We start from the raw sequence: 22,279 nt of genomic DNA, 5'->3' as shown, positions 1-22,279 counted from the left end.
TGTAACAGTGAAAGAATAGACAAAAAGGCAACCCTCCCTGCCTACTTAGAGTGTATATTCTTTGGAAGTCAGATAAAAATAAAAATAACTAAAATAGGATGTTTTGGGGGGAAATGAGACATGGAGAAGTGAGATTTACCTGAGTCGATTTCTTCTGTTATCTTGAATTGGTGGTGTAGGTCAGGAACAGTTGTCCCTTGAACAAGGCTGGGGTTAGAGACCCTGACCCTAGCCCAGTGGAAAAAGTTAACTACAAACTTTCCTCCATATGTAAGGGGAGTTGTTTGCAGGACCACTGCCAATGTCAAAATCCACACATGTGCAAGTTCATTCCTCTGTGTGTGTGGATTCCCAACTGCAAATGGGAAGTCCTGTTTTCCACTTGTGGTTGGTTGAATCTGCAGAGGCCAAACTCCTGTAGGGAGAGTCAGACTGTATATTTATTGGGGGTGGGGGGGGGGAAAAGAACCCAGGTATCAGTGGACAGGCACAGTTCAAACTTGTGTTGTTCTAGTCAACTGTGCTCGACTTTGCCCCTAGCCAATTATGTGTGTCTTGGATTAATTGCTTTCCATGAAAAAATTTTCATATTTATAAAATTAATAGGTCCAAGGATAGCTATTTTTATTCATCACTTTCTGACCATCTAGCAGACACCATTACTACCTTCCCTCTTTTACTCACAACCAACCCCATTGGACATGAGCAAACTGAATTTGAAGAGATGCATCTTGTAATGACAAAGACTGGCTCCAAGTCACCTCTTACTGGTGCTGGCCCTCATCATTGGGGTAGTGCCTCTCACTGTGTTGGCTCAATGGGTTCTTCTTGCCTATGAATTGGGGGTCATTATGAGTGTTAGGGTCGTCTTGCGGAGAAGCCCGCCTTCTCGGTCACCTAAGCAGCGGGAGAACACGGGGAATGTCTGCGCTTCTGTTGCGCGCAGTCACCACTGCCTGGCGCTGGCGGCTCGCTGGGCGGTGGAGAGGAGGTGGGGATTATGGGGGGGGGGGGGGCGGAGGGGCAGGGCTGCAGACTGCGGGGGAGGGGCAGGGCGACTACCAGTCCCAGCATTCCGCGGGCCCTCCCCTCCCGGCCGAGGTCACCATCACGTGGACCAGGACCGGGCGACATTCTCTTCGGCCGTGTGTGTTGGAGAGGTGCAGCCCGTTTTCGCAGACCAGAACAACAAAGAGGCCCCCGACCTTGACCATAGACCATTTAAAACGCCTCTGGAATTTGTAAGTAAATAGAATGTGTATACAACTTTTTCATGTTTTAATTTTGATCTGATGTCTTTATGAAAGCTCTTTCAGAAACGATCCCTCCCCGCCCCCACCTGCCTACCACAAAAACCTTAAAATGAATCAAGTAGGGGGTATTTTTGTTTTGGAGTGAAAAAGAGAAGCAACCTTACAAATATTAACTAGGGAAAGGTAGGGATAAATGTTTACTTTGAACTTGGAGACGAGAAGCAGGATTTCTGTAAGGCTCAAAAGGAAGATGGGAAATTACCTGTGGTGGGCGATTACTCCCTCTCCTTCCGCGGGCGGGGTCCCGCTATTTGTCATCTTCCTCCTTATGAGATAGTGACCCCCCACTCTTCTTTTTTGTAACCTTACTGATGCTAAAAAAAGAGCAAAGTTTGAAGTTTTAGTGAGACCTGACAGTTACCATTCTGCTTACATATTATACCTATTTTCCCAATTGTATTCCCTAGCGGATGAGGAAGTTTACTCTTTTTCCATCCTTCGAGAAAGTATATAGTATCCTCTATTCTATCAGCAGTACTTAATTACTCGACTTCATACAAAAACACAGAAATGAGTTATCTTAACCTGAATCAGTTTACTTGCATTTTATTGAATCTATGAGAGATCCTTCCCTTGTCCCTTCTTTAAGAATTAGGGCTGTGGCAGTTAAGCAGTATGATGATCGGTATGAATATCAATGGACAGTTGAAAATCATTTAATTTAAAAAGAGACTTTATGGTGGAGGGACTAAAAACGTTCTGGGCAGTCTTTGTGGGAGTTAGAACAGTTTGAAAAACTGATAATTTGCTGTGAAAACCTTGAGAGCCTCTCTCCTCACTAACGTTTATGGTGCTGAAAACAGAGTCCATAACTTGATAACCAGTGTTGCTGCTGGTTTATCATGGAACTGTAAATGACTCATTTAAGCCCCGTTTCACTTATTTTCCTTTCTACTGTAGAGATGCTAATACTAGGCTGAGAGCTTCTATAACTCTCAAATAAAGTTACTTAAAAATTTGCTTAATTATTTGAGGATTATAGGGTACTTTAATAATGTATTGTGTCTCATATATAAAATTTATTTTTGCCTATGAGGTCATTTTAAACTGCATTCCTTGGAAATCCCCATTTCCACCTGAGTTTTCTGAAGACAAGTAGGCTCAGAGAGGGCCTCATCTGCTTTATGCGGTTTTTCATTTTGAATTTCAGTTGTGTTAAAACTTTATCACTATTCTACATCTTATGACTACTACTGTGTCCTACAAGAGAGAATTCAATATAGTGACTATACTTCATCCTCACTTTTGCATGGCAAATCCAGCATTTCCTGAGTAAAGAAGAATGATTCTAACATTGATTTTGAGCTTAGACCTGAGTTGGATTCCTGTTCTATCTCTGTGTGGCTTGGGCAGGCGGCTTTAGCAGTCAGAGTCCCTTTCCTCATCTGTGAAGTGGAGATGTGGCAGGTTATTTCTAGTATTAAATGAGCTAGACTCAATAAATGGAAACTTAATTACTAATTGGGCTACTTTCCTCTTTACTAATATGAAAGGAGTTGTTGCCACATGATTCTGATAAAGTAGAAAGGAGGAGAGTTCACCCATAATTCTATTACCTTAACAGATCAAATTGTTTTAATTTTTTATACTCTCCTTTAGCCCTTGACCATAAGTATACATAATGTGAATGTCATAACCTCTTTACAAAATATCAAATTTAAAACATTGGTTTGTTAACTTCTGAGGGTTTTGTTTTAATGATATAAGAAGAGCTCTGGTCCTGTCTTTATTCTGATCTACTGGTGAAGATACAGCAGGACTTCCTCGTGGCACAATTTCCTTGCTTTCCCTGTTCCAAAAAAGAAAACCTCCCATTGCATTCTTATTTGATAATTCAAATAATAATAAGTTTTTGAGGACTTCTTCTGTACCCCATTGTGGTAAATGCTGTACATTATCTGCTTAACTTTCGCAATGCCTCTTTCATCTAGGTAGTATTATTCCATTTTGTGGTTAAGAAAACCAAGGCATAGAGAAGAGGTCAGCAGGTCACGTGCTGGAGCAAGTCAGTCGGTCCCAGGCAGTCTGACCTTAGAGGACAGTGCTGCCAAGAGTTATGTTTGTACATTCACTGTGACTGTTAGGTCATACCTAGAGGCAGGAGTTGACTGGGGCTAACTTATAACTTCTTTGTATAAAAGTAACAGGGAACCAGGATTTTTTTCTTTTTCTTTTCTTTTTTTTTGAGTAGTTGATTCCAGGGCTGGAGCAGGGAAAGTATAAGATCAGACTGGCACACCTGTGGTGCTTGAAATGAAGTATATGCTCAAAAAACATTTGGGGGCTTGTTGGAAAGACTCTGGAGCCAACCTAAAGGAGCTCCTCACGGCCAAGGTTGAAACAATTTGAGCAACAAATGAAAACGATAGTATTGAATTTTAATGCATAGAGTAAAAGCAAGTGTCCATGAGTCCATACTGATATAGATAATTAAACAAATAGGGGAGAAGAGTCAACCCTTTCTTAGGAAAGAATTCCAATGAATAACCGTGGAAGGCAGGAAATAGAAACTCACCATTAGGCAAACAATACTGTAATTACTGCAGACAAATCCATTTCTGGTGCCAAGGGGAAAATCAGGACATTTGCTTAGTCTCAAATGTCTCCCCCAAGACAATTAATTATTAGCTACAAAGGAAAAATGTAACTTAACAGTGGAGGTGCCATGTTAACCAGCTGATGGAGATTAACATCACCAGTGGACTTCAGGAACCCAGTGATAGAATGCAGTTAGAAGGACACATAATTTCTGTGGTGTTATTCTTTTCAAAAATGTATAACCTCTTTTTGTAATAATCAGGAAACATAATACAAACCCAAATTGAAGGATATTCTACAAAATAATTGACCAGTGCTTTAAAAAATGGCAAGGTGACAGACACCAGGGGAAGCCACAAAAGACCAAAAAACCAGAAACTCAGATTGCAGACTCAGGAGAATTAACAACTAACTGGAATGTGGGATCCCGCATTGGACCCTGGAACAAAAAAAGACATTAGTGGAGAAACAGGTGAAATTTGAACAGTCTGTAGTTAATTGTACTCTTGTACCAATGTTAATTTCTTGGTTTTTTTTTTTTTTGGTTTTTTTTTTTATAATTGTACTTTAATGAAACGTTGACTTTAGGAGAAACTGGATAAAGGTATAAGGGAACTCTGCCCTATTTTTGCAACTTTTCAGATTACAGTCATGCGTCACTTAAGAACAGAGATATGTTCTGAGAACTTTGTCATTAGGCGTTTTGTTGTGCGAATACCATAGAGTGCACTTACACAAACCTACATGGCACAGCCTGCTACACCTAGGCTACACGGTCTAGCCTATTGCTTCTAGGCTACAAGCCCGGATAGTACGTTACTTACCCAAAGCAATCTGAGATTAAATCAAGCACGAGAAAATGATGCAATCAAGAGATTTGGTAAACACGAGAATGTTTTACAGCAAACTTTTTTTTTATGAGTAGAATGATTACACTCTAAAGATGAAATAAAGATGAAAAGCGTAGTATAGTAAATACATAAATCAGTAACATAGTATTATGTACTGTACATAAGTGTATGTGTTGTACTTTTACACAGTTGGCAGTGCAGTAGGTTTGTTTACACCAGCTCACCATAGACATATGACCGTTGTGTTGGGCTATGATGTCACTAGGTGAAAGGAATTTTTCAACTCTTGTTTATAACCTTATGGAACCATAGGCCTATATGTGGTCCTGTATGCCTTCCGTAGTTGACCTAAATATCGTTATGCAGCCCATGGCTGTAGTTCAAAATAAAAAGTTTAATAAAAATGTATTGGCGTGATGTAGATAATAAAGGTGATTAGGGGAGTTGAGCTAAAACTGGAAATCAGTTATGCCTCCCATTATTGAAAATCTTAGCAAACTCTTTGATCCTTCGTTCATTGCTTTGTGCCTCTACTGGTCAACCTAAACCTGAGATGTAAGTCAAGGGAGTTGGGAGGGAGTAAGAGGGTAAGAAGGAAAGACTTTCCTTACTCAGAAAATATATAAAGTATCTGGAAAATTGTGAAAATAATAATAGTGGCATCTTATGACAGTGATATGGCAAGAGGAAGAGGGCCAGACTTAGGGACTAGTTGTAGACACAGACACAAACAGCTGGTACAAGTCTAAGCCGGCACCACGGCTCACTGTGGAAAGCTACATATTAACAAAAGGTTTAGCTGCAGGTATTTTAAATCGAAACTGTGGACAGAATTTGAACCCTGGACTTTTGAACCTATCAGGGCAAGGTAGATGGCAGTGTATCAGTCACACACACACACACACACACACACACACACACACACCTGTTTTGTCAGTTCCTGGGGTGAGGGGTGAGGGGAGAACATTCTGCAGCTGTTGTCTGAGTCAGGGTCATATTTTTCCTTTGGCTTATCTGTTCTTCAGAAGAGGGAACAGTGTGCGTACTAAATAGTGCTGAAGATTGTCATTCGTGTACCTTCTCTTGGTGACCTCAAGATTTGGCCAAATTAAAAGTAATGCTTCAGAAAACTTAGGCTGAAGACTTTTTCAGGAGCATTTATTTTCATAATATATTTTTAAAAAAACATTTAGTTTATGTGAATGTAAAAAGAAGACTGTTTGAGCCCTTTTCTTTCAATACTCCCTAATCTCCCATCATTTAAATTCCAAACTGGTTGTGAAATATGAAACTAAAGATTTCACTTTAGAGTTTTAGAAACTTAGAGAAACTGTCTTGTACAAAAAGAAATGTAGTTTTGATTATTGATGTGGAAGAAAATATTTTAAATGGGAACTCAAGATGGTTTGAAGCATTTACATTCTTTTTATGTGCCTGTCTTTTGATTTTATATATAGCATGCAAGGAGTTGGCTGAGATTAAAGTCTAAGGGATATATTTGTCCGAAGACACCTAATCCTGATTCATTCTGAAACTTTTATTAACTGACCACCAAAAAGAACAAAGGAATAGCATTTGTCAAGGGCAGATTTGAGTTTGCTTATTAACATCCATTCAGGAAATAGCAAAGAGTGAAATATCAGAATACTTAGAGAAGGTAATTATTTAATTTGTTTTAAAATGCCATCATTAGTATATATGTAAATTTCAGTGGATTAAATAAAACTGCATTTTCTATTTTGGTGTTAAAGTACTGTTTTCTAATCTATAAAGTTTCAGGAAGACTCTTAAATTGACTTTAGTTCTCACACAAAAACCTGACTTGTGGTGGGGGTTTTTTGTGTGTGTAGTGTAGTATTTTTGCAGTAGGTAAGTTCTTTAGACTTTGGGTTTTGTCCACTGTTGTTGGTTAGATTTGTTGGAAAATAAAGGCATTCCAGGTTCTCATATGGGCTTCTGAATTTCCGAGGATCTTTGTAGGCAGTCTTTTTATATCCATCTAAAAGCCTTGAGCCTTTACCTAAAATGGCTTCCAATCTGGGTTCCCTTGTCACCTGAAGTCCTATAAGATTTTTCTCTATAGCCATAGAACTTGACATTGGGCCTAGTACATGATGGTTTTCTTAATAATTTAAACCATTGTGTTTAATAATCACGAGACTAATGGTGGTCCTCTCGGTGTTGTTGGTATTTCTACAAGCCTGATAGTAATTATATATTTACCTCAAGTCAACCTCTTTTGACTTAAGCTAATAGAATTGATGAAGGAAGCAACACCTAATGGTTCTCTTTCAATTCCTTTGGGATCTAAAAGTATGTAGTACTCTACCTTCCCGAAAAAAAAAATGTGTATGTATGCATATAAAATTTTATATGTAATTTCAGAGGGTTCAGGATTCCCTGAAACCTATCCTCAGTCTTTTTGTGTGGAAGTGAAAATGATGAAAGATAATTTCCCCCCACGTCCACCTCAATCAATTGTATACATACAATTGAAGAGTATCCTTTTAACTGCAAATAGTTTATGAAGGCTTTTTGAGCTCAACTGTCATTGCTTCAGAAAGGTGATATTTCATAGTGGCTGAGTGTACAGGCTCTGGAGCCAGTCTGCCTGGATTCAACTACTAGTTACTCTTTGACCCGTGTGACCTTGGGCAAGTTGCTCAACCTTTATGTTTCTTCAAATGGATTATCGTAAAGATTACATGAGTTAATACATGTGAAGTACTCAGAGCAGATAGTGGTACTCAATAAATGTTAGCTATTGTTACTAAGTATCATTGTCTCACAGACAGGATTACTGTTGAATATCTGGCCAGGTGAGGTTCTCTGGGCTTTTACCTGAATAGAGGATGCCTTTTTCTGATTTGCACGAAAACACCGTGTGTGCTGGTATCCTCCCTGCCAACAGATGCATGCCTTTATGGAGCATGCGAAAATAAACTGTCTTTTCCTTGTTGGTATTATATAGGTAGGCCTGTTTTACCTTATTTCTATGAACGTAGTTGCTTACAATTCTGTGAGAAAAGCAAAGAGCCAAACCCTCCTATAGGACTCCTCTTTCCCTAAGAACTCTCAACCACCCAGCCGCTTCTCCGAGCCGAGCCCCTGCTGCTGACCCTGCCCACGGTGCGAGAGTTCGGTTTTGTCTGTTCATTTCATTTTTTAGCCCATGACTATTTCCACTTTTTTTTTTAATTAAAAAAGTTTGAATAGAGATTATGTAAGCTGTTAGGATTTATGGTGAACCTCCATTGCATTCCCTTCTCTCTCGTTAAAAGTAATAGTTATTCTTGTACTTATCTCTTTTTTTTAACATTGTATATCTATTCCTAAACAATAACATTATAATTGCAACCTTATGTAAATGGAAACTGTGTGTGTGTGTATTTTACTTGCTTTTTATTTTTCAGCTCAATGTCACATTCTTGAGTTTCATCTCTGTCTGCATGCACAGTATTCCATGGTATGGCAGTGCTCCAGTTTACGTATTCATTCTACTGTTCATGGACAGTTGGCTGTTATTTGGTACTATTCACAATACTATCATGAATAAATATTTTTATTCATGTTTTTCAGTGCACATGTGCAAATTCCTCTAGGGTATAAAAGCTATAAGTGGAATTACTGAAATGTGTGTGAGAAATGCACATCTTCAGCTTTATTAGATAACGCTCAATTAATTCCAAAAGTAGTTACACTAATTTATGCCCCTGTGTTAGGGTGTAAGGATTCAAGTTGCTATTTATTCACTCAAGAAATGTTAATTGGGCATGTACAGCAGCAAATAAAAAGACAAAGAGTCCTAATCTCAAGGAGTTAATATTTTATCAGGGACTAAATAGCCAAAATATTTAAGATATATCAAAATGGCCCATGTTTTATGGGGAACAATTGACAAAGCAAGGGGAGAGGATGATTCCCTCGCTGCGCTTGGCGTCGGGATCAGAGATGAAGGAGATGAACTGCGACCAGGAAGCCCTGGGCTCTGTGCAGAGATGACATTAAAAGATACAGGGGTGATGGGATTGCTTGGTCCTGATGCTTTCCAGCAGATAATGGTGGTGAAGTCATGGGTGTGGGGTCACTGGAGTTTGCAGATCTTGCCAGGAGCATTTTCTGAGGCCCTCTTGACTCAGCCAGTAGTGATAAGGCTAAGGAATGAGCCCGGAGGCTGGTGATCTGGTGATGGGTGATCTGATTCTGAGCACTACGTGCTTTGGGGCCCACTTTTGACTCTTGCTCATAGTTTAAAGCACAAGGGGAGGGTGGCTTGTCTGAGCTTATGGAACACTAGTGTTCTCTCTTTTTTGTGTGTGTGTGTGAGAGAGAGAGAGAGAGAGAGGGACAGATAGTGACAGACAGTCAGGTAGGGAGAGAGATGAGAAGCATCAGTTCTTCGTTCCGGCACCTTAGTTGTTTATTGACTGCTTTCTCATGTGTGCCTTGACTGAGGGGCTACAGCAGAGTGAGTGAGCTTCCCTTGCTCAGGGAAGCTACCTTGGGCTTCAGGCCAGCGAACTCAGGGTTTCAGACCTGGGTCCTCAGCATCCCAGGCCAATGCTCTATCCACTGCGCCACCACCTGGTCAGGCAGGAACACTAGTGTTCTCTTGACTCAGGAATACTTGGAGCTCTAGTGCTTGCTTGACTGTGAAGTTGGGGAAATATAGGTTGGGGTAAGGTAGATTTATTCTGAGCATTTGGAGCTTTAGGGCTTGCTCTTGACCCTGCCAATGGAGATACCCTGTGGAAGGGGTGTGGTTTTGTCTAGAGTCTGTAGAGCCCCCATTGTCAAACTTGTTAATTATTGCCAGTCTGGTGGATGTGAAATAGGATCTTGTGATATTCATTGCATTTCCCCTTTTCACTCTAAAAATTCAAAATTCTCTCTTTTCAATGTCAGGCGTGGTTGTATAATTTTACTGCTAACTTCTAAGTTAACCCCGTGATTTGTGGGTTCGGCACCATGTATGTGTTGCAAGTACTCTACACCCCACGTTTCCCAGTACACAGCTGAACTTTCTACTTGGTGGCTCTTGTCAGTAGACCCTCAGGGAAATCCATTATGCTCTGTGCTGTCCCACAGAGGTCCTTGAGCCAGGAACCCTACCCCTCTCTTCACTCTGCCCGAGGAGTTGAATTGGTAGCTCTCACCCATACATTGTTACCTAACCTCAGAAAACACATCCCTGTATCTACACTGATGCTTTCTGTACCTCACCTGGGCTTCTGTCAAAATACTGGCCTGTGTGACTGTGCTTCAGTTGCCTTTTAAATTTGCCATTTTAAAACCTGAGAATCATAGCTGCTGTAGAGAAGATGCTTTGGCTACCACTTCCCAGGTTGTAACCTCCCCTGCTTTTTAGGCCAGCTCTTTATATGGTTTGAGTGTTCATCCCTCGCTGTGTCCCTCAGTGCTCTGACTGCATCAAGCCTCAAAATGCATGAAAACCCCAGAGAAAGTCAGGGTGTACATTGTACTCTGATCCTGGTGGCTTTCTGGTTGTTCCATGCACCCTCCTGCCCTGCCTAGTTTACTTGTTACAGTCATGCCATGAAGGATTGCAAAGATGATAGCATCTGCAAATTCCAACTGGTTTACTATACATTTCCTAAGAATAGCTCAGGATCTTCGCTCAGGACCATGCCTTACTTACCTTCTTAAATTTACAGGGCACACAACCCTATGAACACTGAGGTGGGCACTGATACATACCCCTCTTGGTTTCTTTTTCAGCCTTCAAAGGATTTCACCCAACTTATTATTGTTTGTTATTAAGAATATTATTTAATAATTTGGTAAACTTTTTCCTGGGTGGAATGAAGTCTGTTATAGAAAGGCTGTCACCATCGGTAATGTTCTCACACATTATGGGGATACCATATATGGCACCCAGTTCACAAAAGAGATATACAAGAAGTCTCCAAGTTCTAGCAGGTTAAACATGATTATACCGACCTTATTCCCAAAGAGCAAAAGGAGAAGAAAAAGAAAACATAGTCCTAAAAGAAGTTAAGTAGTACAGGCCCTGGCCGGTTGGCTCAGCGGTAGAGCGTCGGCCTGGTGTGCAGGGGACCTGGGTTCGATTCCCGGCCAGGGCACATAGGAGAAGCGCCCATTTGCTTCTCCACCCCCACCCCCTCCTTCCTCTCTGTCTCTCTCTTCCCCTCCCGCAGCCAAGGCTCCATTGGAGCAAAGATGGCCCGGGCGCTGGGGATGGCTCCTTGGCCTCTGCCCCAGGCGCTAGAGTGGCTCTGGTCTCGGCAGAGCGACGCCCCGGAGGGGCAGAGCATCGCCCCTGGTGGGCGTGCCGGGTGGATCCCGGTCGGGCGCATGCGGGAGTCTGTCTGACTGTCTCTCCCCGTTTCCAGCTTCAGAAAAATACAAAAAAAAAAGCAGAAAAAAAAAAAGAAAAAAGAAATTAAGTAGTACAAATCTTAAATGAACCAAAACCCTTCCTAGTACCCAAATAAGCAGATGTATAATTTCCAACAGATAAATTGGTTTGAACCCAGATGAAATTATTATGGGGAAACCCGTGAGGCAATACTCCATCGCCTTGACTGATCCACATGATTTCCTAATGCATGTTTCTAATAATATTGTGAGCCACTCAAAACCCATTATGAGTCGTCTGAAGTATTATCATTTACAGGTATATGAAGCATTCCCAGACCCTCCAACCAACTCACCATCAGCTCCTTCTCTGACGGGGTCCTGGTTAAGGTCCTCCCAAGAAAGACTTCATTGGATCCACGCTCAAGAGGACTCCCCAGGTCTTCCTGACCCCCCTACACCACTGTAAAGTGCCAAGACCTTAGGACTTGGGTACGTGTATCACAACGGCAAGAGTGCCAGCACCCACAAAGAGCCATTGGACCTGTCAGCTCCTCTCTTTGGCCAAGCAGACATACTAGCTAACCAGCAAAGCAGAGTAAGCCAAGCACCTCTGCATGAGAACATCATCTGATTAACACACAAGAGAAAAATAACTAATTTAGACCAGAGCCCTCTCTTTTCTTGAGAAGCTGGGATTTGAAGGAACTATTCTGAGACCTGTGCTCCTAGCAAGTGACTGATAACAATAGAGACTGGGTCGGTCACTGAGTTGAGACTGAGTTGCAAGTGAGTGAAAAATAGACAACGAAATCTTGAAGAATTGCACGGAGGTGCAAGCCAAATTTAACTCTGTCCAAGTAGTATTGGTCGGACTGAGAAATTGCTAAGCCAGACCTGTGATAGGACTGGTTATTTGGCTGTCTCTCTTTTGTCACTGTTTTCTCTTCCTGTTAAGTTTCTTTCTGTGTTCCCCCTGGAGTCCGAGGAGTTCTCCCTGGAGGCCGATATGTTCTCAGATAATTCGCATTGCCCTGACTGTGGGCAACAGTGGTTCCCTAGTTTAGAACTGGGCCACTGGTTGTACCAGACTGAACTTATTGAAAACGAATGTTACCAAGTATTCTTAGACCGGATTAATAGAGCTGATTATTGTCCCGAGTGCTATCCTGATAATCCTGCCAATAGAAGCCTTGTTCTTCCTTGGTCTTTCCCACTTGAGTGGGCTCCCCAAAATCTTACCAGGTGGACCTTTGAAAAAGCTTGCCACCCATTTCTGCTGGGTCCTCCACTGGTTAGAAAAAGGATACATGACTCTCGAGTAGCTGGTTTTAACCCTGCGTTACAGTTAATCTTGACCAGAACAGACATAACCTTAAACAAAAAACTTGGCCAAAGCAAATAACTTCTTAAACAGTCAGAATCATGGAGCCTCTAGGGGGTTTTGTACTAGTAACCCAAGGAAGATGGAAAAATGACTCTTTTTAATCTGATCCAGATTGTCATCACTTTGGGAAACTGCTTAAGGTTGTTGAATCTGCTACCATGGTCAACACCTGTAAGGTTCAGTATTAATTTAATCAGTATTCCAGCCAGACTGTTTACCTAGAACCAAACTATTTCATGTTCCCTGTGTTTTGGAATTAGCTTACCCCTCCTAAAAAGCTCCACAGCCTAATAATTGACCTATGACAAGGTAGTCCTGGAGGAGATGCCCACACTGTGTATACCACAATGATATTTCTGGTGATAACTTTTGTGGGAGGGCATCTTCATTGGAGCTGGAATCTTGTTTATTTTGGTAAAAGAACTAGCCATTAATAAGACACTACATTGCTCTAAATTCCACCTCTTATTCATTAATCTGTGAATTTATATATGTATATAATTTATTCGTATATAATCAGTTATTCCTCATTGTCTCTACTGGGCCTCAGTGTGGGTTTGACATTATCCGTAACTGGTCACTGTCAGAGAAATCATATTCTATCAGGCAACACCTGCCTAGGTTACATGAAAACATGCAGAGATACCACTGTCCACACTTATGTGGCGCTACATAAACAGACTGTCCTGTCCGTGTGGTGACTGAACTTAGAATGTCCTACCTAGGAGATGGAAAAGTGCCTGTATGAAATAGGTGACGAAAGGAATTATCAAGCTTGACTCCTTATGTGTTTGAACAGTCAAAGGGAAGCATCTTTGTAGGTCTTGCTGGACACGAGCCACATTCTGGTCTTCATGTATTCGTGAGAATCATGGAACCAGAGTCCAGGTTAAGAAACGCAGAAAAAACTGTTGAAAACATCTCAAAGGCTACTGAACAAGTTTGAAATTCCACTTAAGATGCTAGATAATCTCGTGCTTGTGTAGCAACTCAACAATTTCTCAAGGTCCCAGGTTCTTTCTGTTTTCCCCCTCTGGGATCCTTATCACATTGGCCTTTGTCCTCATAGTGTCAGTGATTACAATGTGACCTGTTGGCTGCTCCAGACATTTCCGTCCCAAAGGTTGGAAGTAGTGAGCAAAAAGCTTTCTCCTTTCAAAACTGTCTTATTTGGAAAGAAAATCTTTCTCTAAAGGCCCTGACCAATTTCTTCTTACACCTCATTAGAAGGCACTGGTTCCCGAGGGAGCCTGGGAAGCCGGGCAGAGGGGTAAGGCTGGCAGTGTCTGAGTGGGCACCTTGTCTCCCCTGATACAACCAGGGCTCTTTTGGGAAGGAAGAAGTGAGGAATGAATAGCTGTTTTTATGTGAGGACTCATGCCTGCCACATGTTGTGAAAGCTCAAGTTATTTGTTCATCTGTATAAAGAATGTTCCCCAGAGATCTATCCTGTATCTGCCTTATGTCTGTCATGGTGGAAGTTCTCTCCTGTTATATTGCTGAATAAACTATATGGACTCCCAAACCGAGTGAAGACTAGCAGTTTATCATTAACCCTTGGTTAATAACTCCTTCACAGTCCTAAAGCCCACCCCAAAGAGTGAACATTTACTGTGAGGTATTGCTTTTTTAAGAATATGGAATGCTTCATGAATTTGCGTGTTGTCCTTGTGCAGGGGCCGGGCTGTGCTGCCGAAGCCAGCACGAGGCATTGCTTTTGAGTGCTGTTATGATCAATATTATTGGCCCCTAAATTTTTTCAGGTATATGCTAAGAAACACTACATATGTGCAATTTTAATTATCAGCAAAATAGAGAAAAGGTCTTTTGTTTCTGTTTTAACCAATCTCTCCTTTCAGTAGTAAAGACAACTTAAATGGATTTATACCATTGATTTTCAAATCAGTGCCTGGATGAACCTATCAAAATTTGCAGATTTCTTGAGCTTACAGAAATATTGACTCCTTAAGTTGCTCACGGGGCCCAGGAATCTGCATTTTATAAATAATGCCATGAGGACTTGTGCAAGTACTCTAGGGCAGTGGTCCCCAAACTTTTTTGGGCCATGGACTGGTTTAATGTCAGAAAATATTTTCACGGACCTGCCTGTAGGGCCGGACGGATAAATGTATCACGTGACCGAGACAAGCGTCAAGAGTGAGTCTTAAACAGATGTAACAGAGGGAATATGATCATTTTAAAAAAATAAAACATCGCCTGACCAGGTGGTGGCACAGTGGATGGAGCATCGGTCTGGGATGCGGAGGACCCAGGTTCGAGACCCCGAGGTCGCCAGCTTGAGCACGGGCTCATCTGGCTTAAGCAAATAGCTCACCAGCTTGGACCCAAGGTCACTGGCTCGAGCAGGGGTTGCTCGGTCCGCTGAAGTTCCGCGGTCAACGCACATATGAGAGGGCAATCGATGAACAACTAGGGTATTGCAACAAAAGGCTGATGATTGATGCTTCTCATCTCTCTCCATTCCTGTCTGTCCCTATCTGTCCCTCTCTCTGATTCTCTCTCTGTCCCTGAAAGAAAAATAAATAAATAAATAAAACATCGTTCAGACTTAAATATAAATAAAACGGGAAATAATGTAAGTTATTTATTCTTTCTCTGTGGACCGGTACCAAATGGCCCACGGAACTGTACCGGCCCGGGGGTTGGGGACCACTGCTCTAGGGGCCCTACTTGGAGACATAAAATAGTAGCATATCCATGGTGTTTAGTTATCTGGCTTAAAAGGATAGAACTGGGTACCCAGAATGCTGCATGGTAGTAATAGTGATTGTGTTTTGCTAATGACATAGAGATTTCCCGTCTGAAGGTCACTTGATATTTTAGGTTACAACTCAAGTCACATTTTTCTCATTAATTAAAATGATTGCACTATTGTAGTCCTCCTCACAAACAGTTCTGTATGATGTCATTATAAGCCATGTGAGAATATGGGCAAAAGAATCAAAACTATTCATTTTAATATTACATTAAGAAGGGTACTTTGCCCTCAGACACGATTATCACATACCTGTTACACGGGTCACTCTCATAAATGACATCATGTGGGAGAGGTCATAAAATTGAGCAAGGGAGAAAATTTAGAATAAAAGCTTTTTTTGCCTAGGTCATTTCAGTACGACTACATCTGGCCTGAAGAAGTGTCAATTATTCTAGATTGCTCTACTTCAGGTTTGTGAATAATGAATTTTAAAGTGCAAGTATATTCCTAAAATTAATTTTCATCACACATGATCTGGAAGGTTAGCCACACTATTTTGGATTATGTGAGCCATATCAGTCTCTGCTTCTACACTGTAGAGGATTTGATAATACTACTTACACAAAATGGTGGCCATTTAAAAAATGACTTTTCTGACTACTTCCTGTTATGTTAATTTTATGGCAGACCTGGGAACTGAAGGTTAATGGAAACATACTGAGGCAGACAAGGAAGGAATGTCTCCTCAAGAGAGAGCCGTCCCCAGTGGTGGGTGCACTGTGTTAAGATTCATCTCTAAGTCATAGGAGAAGGAACCCCAGGCAAGCGGCAAACCCAGGCAAAAAAAGAACTCGGTGGCATTCAAATAGTATGTGGCCATTAGCATGTTATAGATAATGCATGAGTCATACCCCTTCCGGGTCTTCAGTTTCCCCAGCAACCCTTGAGTGTCCGTGGAATCTTGGGAATACAACTTGAAAACAGCTTGTTATAGAGGAAAAGGATGTCCTTGTGGCAAGCTGACTTGGGTTTGCCTCCACACTGGCTACTGAATGACCTTGGGCGGCTGAACCTCTGTATCCACTTTCTTTATCTGGAAAATAGAAGGAACCGTCATAGTCCATACATCATAAGAGTGTTGTGACGACCAAATGAGTTAATACACAACGTGCTTTGAAGGCTGCCTGGCCCGAAGAACATGCTTAATAAATGTTAGCTATTGTGTGTGTGTGTTTTACGTTATTTGTCTTCACAGCAGGATTGTAAATTGTTTGAGGGCTTTTTATCTCTAGAGCCTAAAACAACAGCCTTCACTAAAATAAGCGCTTAAAAATAGAAAAAAAGATACATACTTTTTGGGCCCTGACTGCCAAACATTTGTCATGATGGCGTTTATATCTAAACCGCCATCCTGGATTGACTGATTCTCTTAACTCTTCTTAATTGCAAACTTCTAATCCCTCTCTCCTTTTTAAAAGAAATATTTATAGCTCAATTACCATTACAGGTCTTTTCTTTTAATTCTTTTCCCCCACAGAAGCTGATTTATTTTATCATTCACTTAAAAAATTATTAACTTACAGCCAACAAATAGAAAAGTGCAGAAAATAAGTCACCTGTGTACCCAGATTGTATTAACATTTTGCCACATTTATCTCTGTTCTTTCTTTTAAAAGATACTTTACAAATACAGTTGAATCCCATGCTTATTCTCAGCCTATTCTTGTCCTTCCTTCCATAGAAGCAAACACTAAATGGAAGTTGATGTCTGTCCTCTCTATTCATGTGTTTTTTATTTTATACCTATTTAAACAATGTACAGAACAGTTAAAAGAACTGGTTACTTTCAAAATTTAATTCACAGCATTTACATACAAATATGTAACATGCATCAATTTGTAGAGTTGACCTTACAGCATTTCATTTTGTATGTTGGAGTCTGCTAAACTTGCTTGTGTTACTGCAGGCAAAGGCCAGTCGGTGTATCAGACGGTGAACACCTACCAGGTCGTCGAAGCATTGCCAGTGGTACCCGGAGATGGAACACGAAGGCTAGCCACATCTGCAGAGGAAGCCGTGAGGCAAATTTGTGGACCTCTTTAGAGAAGTCCCAGGATACTGAAATGTAGGAAGGCATTCCTCATTCTACCACCTGGTGCATTCTCTGTACATGGAGAATAAGACCTTACTGCTTTAACCTGTCCAGGCCCTTCTGGAAACAAATCAAAATGATAAAAGTTTTGCTGTAGATTTCAGGGTCTCAGGGAACTGGGGATATCTCCCAGTGATGAGCCCAAGTTTACTTAAGTGGGAGAATGAATCATCACCTCCACACATAGGGCACTGAAAACCAACATTTCATGATTGAACTTGAAAAGATTTCAGTAAATGTAAATGTTTTTATGCCGTATGAAGCACATGGAGTTTTCATCAGTTCATTTTTGCTAAAGATCCCTTCAAAGGCATCTTTTTTGGGCATAATTACAGAACGGTTTTTTCTGCAGCTGCAGAAGGTTGGCCACCATCCCCATTTCCATCAGGATAAGGCTCAGCCTCCCTTCCATTGTGCAGTCTAGAGGTTCCTAATGCGCCCTCCTCCTGGTTTGGATTGGACACGTTGAAAAGATTGACCTGCTTAGTGGATTAGTGGCCACCACATCTCCCAGATACCCCAGCACGTGACTTCTTGAGAGGATGTACCAGGAACCTCCATGTTTGTACCACTTCTAGCTTGTAGCCTTAAGGAGGGAATACCATTTCAGTTAAGAACAAACACATGATACATTACAAAAGGCCGGGATGCAGTGGGCTACAGGAGTGGCGAGGGCCTTGAGACAAGAAAGGTGGTTATTGAGCATTTGTAAGATTATAGAAATACTTGTCATCAATCCTTTGCAGATTGTTTATTGGCTGCAACCTAGTAATACATTTTGTTACCAAGTAATAACATTTTGAAAGCATTCCATTATAAAGTTTATTGAGGATATTCTATATACAATAAAACGTACAGATTTAAAATTTGCTGACAATTGGAACCACCACCTAAATAAAAAGAGGAAACACTGTTTTGACCCGCTAGATGTTTTCTCATGCCCTCTTCCAGTGAGTGCTTCCTCCAGCAGGAACCGCTGATCTGATCTTATCACATAGTCTGTAGGTCCGCACCCGCAGAAAGGGGGGCCTTTCCCTAACCTAACACCTCCCTTCTCTTCCAGTTTATGATTGGCACCACTCTTCATTCACTCATTCATTCATATTTTTTTTTCAATTAAAATATGGAGGTCTTACTCTATACCAAGCACTATGCTAGGCATTTGGGATTAAAATTATAATTTTTAAAATAGAATTTTACAAAATTGTGCTATGAGAAAGATGCAAAAAGACTAGTCTCTCAAAATGGAACACTTTACAAAGCTCTTTCACATATATTTATAGGTTATCTTTTTTAGTTAAACTTGGTATAAAAACATAAATTCCAGGTGTACAACATTATAATTCAACATCTATATATACTACAAAGTGATCACCACCAAAAGTCTCATTACCATCCTTCACTGTATAATTGACCCCATGCCCCTCTGAAAACCACCAACTTGTTCTCTGTATCTGTGAGTTTTGTTTTGTTCATTTGTTTTGGTTTTCTTTTTGTTTTTTAGATTCCACATATAAGTGAAATCATACAGTATTTGTCTTTCTCCATCTGACTTATTTCACTTAGGTCCATCCATGTTGTCACAAATGGCAAGATCTCATTCTTTTTTTTTTTAGGCTGGACAGTATTCCATTGTATATATGTACCACATCTTGATCCACTCAACCATTGATGGACATGTAGGTTGCTTCCATATCTTAGCTATTGTAAATAATGCTACAATGAACATAGGGGTGCATATATCTTTTTGAGTTAGTTTTTTCTTATTCTCTTTCTATTCTTCCATATTCTTTTGAGTTAGTGTTTTCTATAACCAGAAGTGGAATGGTTGAAGCACATGGTAGTTCTATTAATTTTTTGAGGATCATATATATTTTATGTATTCAATCCTCATAGTAATCTTTAATCATTTTTACAGATAATGAAGGTTAAATAACTTTGGATAGTATTGATTTTTAACAAAAACTAAGATTTATTTATAAAATGATACAATTCTTTTTATTGCTTATAAATTGCCTCTACTTTTGATTACTTTTGTTTACAGTTTATAATAAATAATTTACTTATTAGTCTTCTTTGACTACTGCCTACAAAGGCATTGTCTAAAGATACTTCTCTATATCTTACAAAAGAATACCACTAAGGAGGCAGTAACAAAACTCCAAAAGTATATTTCCTACTCGAAATAAGGCAGCCATCTTAGTTTGTTGGTAGCCACTATGCATTGTTCCTTTTAAGGGCAAGCTCCTGACAGGTGAATTCTGAGTTTATATGGGACAGAAATTGGAGACATAAAGAAAATCTACAATGAGTAGCTCAGCAGTAACTTAAATTTCTACTCTTAGAATTACTTTTTATTTCAATTTCATAGATGTTCTCTTTAAAATTTTGGTCACATGGTCTTACTTTTTATGTCCTTTAAACTGCGCTAGAATGCACTAAGAGGTTATGGCATTCTTAGTTAATAATCTGAAGCTTTTTTCTCTTTGTGGTCCAGAATATGGAAATATGATTCTTAAGAAAGGCAGAAAACATTTTTTTCTTCACTAGAAAAAATTTCAGAGAGGAACTATTACTCAGATTTAATCTGTAAAGCTGAAATGGGCATTTCTGCCAGGCATGAATAAAAAGTCATTTAATTATCTTCCATTTTATTTTAGTGACCGTATAAATGCCTTGTTTCCTGTGTCCACGGGAAGCATGAGTCTGCTGGGACTTGGGACAAAAAGAAAACGAGACATCTTCACAAGGAAAACCAGACACTAACAAAAAGTATCCCAAAGTCTGCAGAGACAGACGCAAACATGGCGGATGGAGGACTAGGGGACCCTCCCGAGGGTAAGACGAGCTGGCACGGCGCTGGGCTTGGCGTGCAGGAGGCTGGGGCTGTGCTGAGAGCAAGTCTCTTAAGTCTCTTGTGGCTGAAACCTGAAGTTTGCAAGTTAAAAAACACATTAACTTAATTGATTAGTTTGTTGTGGTTCTTATTCTTTCATATTTACTGAATGTTACCATAATACCAGACCTTAATTATAAATAAGATTAATGTTTTAGAGACTCTAATCGTATTGGGAAAATGCAATGAAACTTAAAAAAAGATGCTAGACAAATCTTTATTAATTTAAAAAGATCAAGATGTTTTTAAAAATTAAGAAAGCAGGGTTGTGCTATATATTTAGAGGGGATCTTTCAGTGATAGGGAAAGATTAAATTTAAATTCATCCTTCCTATGTGTATATAAAGGAAAGACAAAATAGGTAAAATATGAATAGATTTTCTAGTAGAGAAGAAAGGCATATTTATTAAATCTTTTACTAAGGATGTTTGTAAAAAAAAGATACAAGTAGAACAGTATAATGAACCCCCATGTACTCAACATCTACCTTCAACTCTTAGCTGCATAATGCTGAACTTGTGGCCTGTTGGGATATTTAAATGTGAATCCAAGGCATTACACATTTTATTTATAAATCATTTTTATCTCTTAAAAATAGATTAAAAAATAACCCAAATAGCCTTATCACACCTAAAATATAAATTAATAGATATTTCTTAATATCACCATATATCCAGTGAGTGTTCACATTCACCCCGTTGTCTCAAGCCCTGTTGGGTTTTCTTTCTCCTCTTTACAGGGGGTCACATACTGTATTTGATTGATAGGTCTTTTAGAGTGCTTAATTTTTTTAAGCTTTTTTTTTTTTTTAAGGATTTTATTTATTAATTTTACAGATGAGGGAGCAAGAAGTATCAACTCATAGTTGCTTCACTTTAGTTGTTCACTGCTTGCTTGTCGTATGTGCCTTGTCTGGGCAAGCCCAGGGTTTTGAACCAGCGACCTTAGTGTTCCAAGTCAACACTCTATCCACTGTACGACCACAGGCCAGGCTTTAAAGTTTTATTATAGAAAATTTCAAACATTTAAAAGTAGAAAGAGAGAAGAAATAATCCCATGGACCCATCAAACAGCTTCATCTGCTGTCAACATATGACTAATATTGTTTCCTCCACACTTTCCTTTCCCCCATATCATTTAATCGAAGCAAATTCTAGACATATAATTTTAGCCATAAATACTTGAAGACTTATCTCTGTAAGATAAGTAAGGATTCTTTCTTAAAAACATCAGTATCCTGATACTTTTATTGTTGTAAAAGATGAACAAAAATTTCTTCATATCATCAAACATCAGGCATTCAGATTTACCTGACTGTATCATAAACACTTCCATTACAGTTGATTTTTTTTGACACTGGGTCTAAACCAGGGGTCCCCAAACTATGGCCCGTGGGCCACATGCGGCCCCCAGAGGCCATTTATCCGGCCCCCTGCCACACTTCCGGAAGGGGCACCTCTTTCATTGGTGGTCAGTGAGAGGAGCACATTGACCATCTCATTAACTAAAAGCAGGCTCATAGATCCCATTGAAATACTGGTCAGTTTGTTGATTTAAATTTTCTTGTTCTTTATTTTAAATATTATATTTGTTCCCATTTTGTTTTTTTACTTTAAAATAAGATATGTGCAGTGTGCATAGGGATTTGTTCATAGTTTTTTTTATAGTCCGGCCCTCCAACAGTCTGAGGGACAGGGAAGTGGCCCCCTGTGTAAAAAGTTTGGGGACCCCTGGTCTAAACAGTGTGGTCCACACATTGCATTTGGTTGATATGTCTCTAAAGTCTCCCTTTATCAGTAGGTCACCCTTCCTTTTCTTTTTCTTCTTGCTATTTATTTTTATTTCTTGCTGTTACTAAAGAAACAGAGTCTTTTGTCCCTTGGAATGCTCCACATTCTGGGTTTTATTGATTACATTTCTGAGGCATAATTTACTACATTCCTCTGTCCCTGTATTTCTTGGAGCCTGGTAGGTAGCTCCAGAAGCATGATTAGATACAGGTTCAGCTGTTTTGCAGGCAGACTTCCTCGGTGGTACAGTGCACTTCCCATTGCATTGAATCAGGAGGTTAGGATGTTGGGTGT

At 40.0% G+C, this 22,279-nt stretch overlaps 2 protein-coding genes across 4 annotated transcripts in view; both read left to right on the top strand.

Annotated features, from left to right (window-relative positions):
- Positions 1 to 1,100: 1,100 nt before the first annotated feature.
- LOC136390742 (torsin-1A-interacting protein 2-like) overlaps positions 1,101 to 22,279 on the top strand; it is a 32,284-nt gene continuing 11,105 nt past the window's right edge. Inside the window, exons 1-3 of one of the 3 annotated variants that reach the window (XM_066361646.1) lie at positions 11,397 to 11,533; positions 14,105 to 14,191; positions 19,960 to 20,137. In XM_066361646.1, coding sequence (XP_066217743.1) covers positions 20,104 to 20,137 — 34 coding nt within the window. In that variant the 5' untranslated portion in view covers positions 11,397 to 11,533; positions 14,105 to 14,191; positions 19,960 to 20,103. Of the gene's footprint in view, positions 1,242 to 11,396; positions 11,534 to 14,104; positions 14,192 to 19,959; positions 20,138 to 22,279 lie in introns of those variants that run through there. The other 2 variants (XM_066361647.1, XM_066361645.1) reach the window with 2 other exon arrangements.
- LOC136390743 (torsin-1A-interacting protein 2) lies at positions 11,530 to 13,957 on the top strand. Its single transcript, XM_066361648.1, has one exon. It carries the CDS (start codon positions 12,051 to 12,053, stop codon positions 12,444 to 12,446), a length of 396 nt encoding a protein of 131 aa, XP_066217745.1. The 5' UTR covers positions 11,530 to 12,050; the 3' UTR covers positions 12,447 to 13,957.

This window comes from Saccopteryx leptura, chromosome 2, assembly GCF_036850995.1.
Source record: "Saccopteryx leptura isolate mSacLep1 chromosome 2, mSacLep1_pri_phased_curated, whole genome shotgun sequence".
Lineage (NCBI taxonomy): Eukaryota > Metazoa > Chordata > Mammalia > Chiroptera > Emballonuridae > Saccopteryx > Saccopteryx leptura.
Note: the sequence above shows the minus strand (reverse complement) of the source record. Positions and strands in the feature narration are given on the sequence as shown.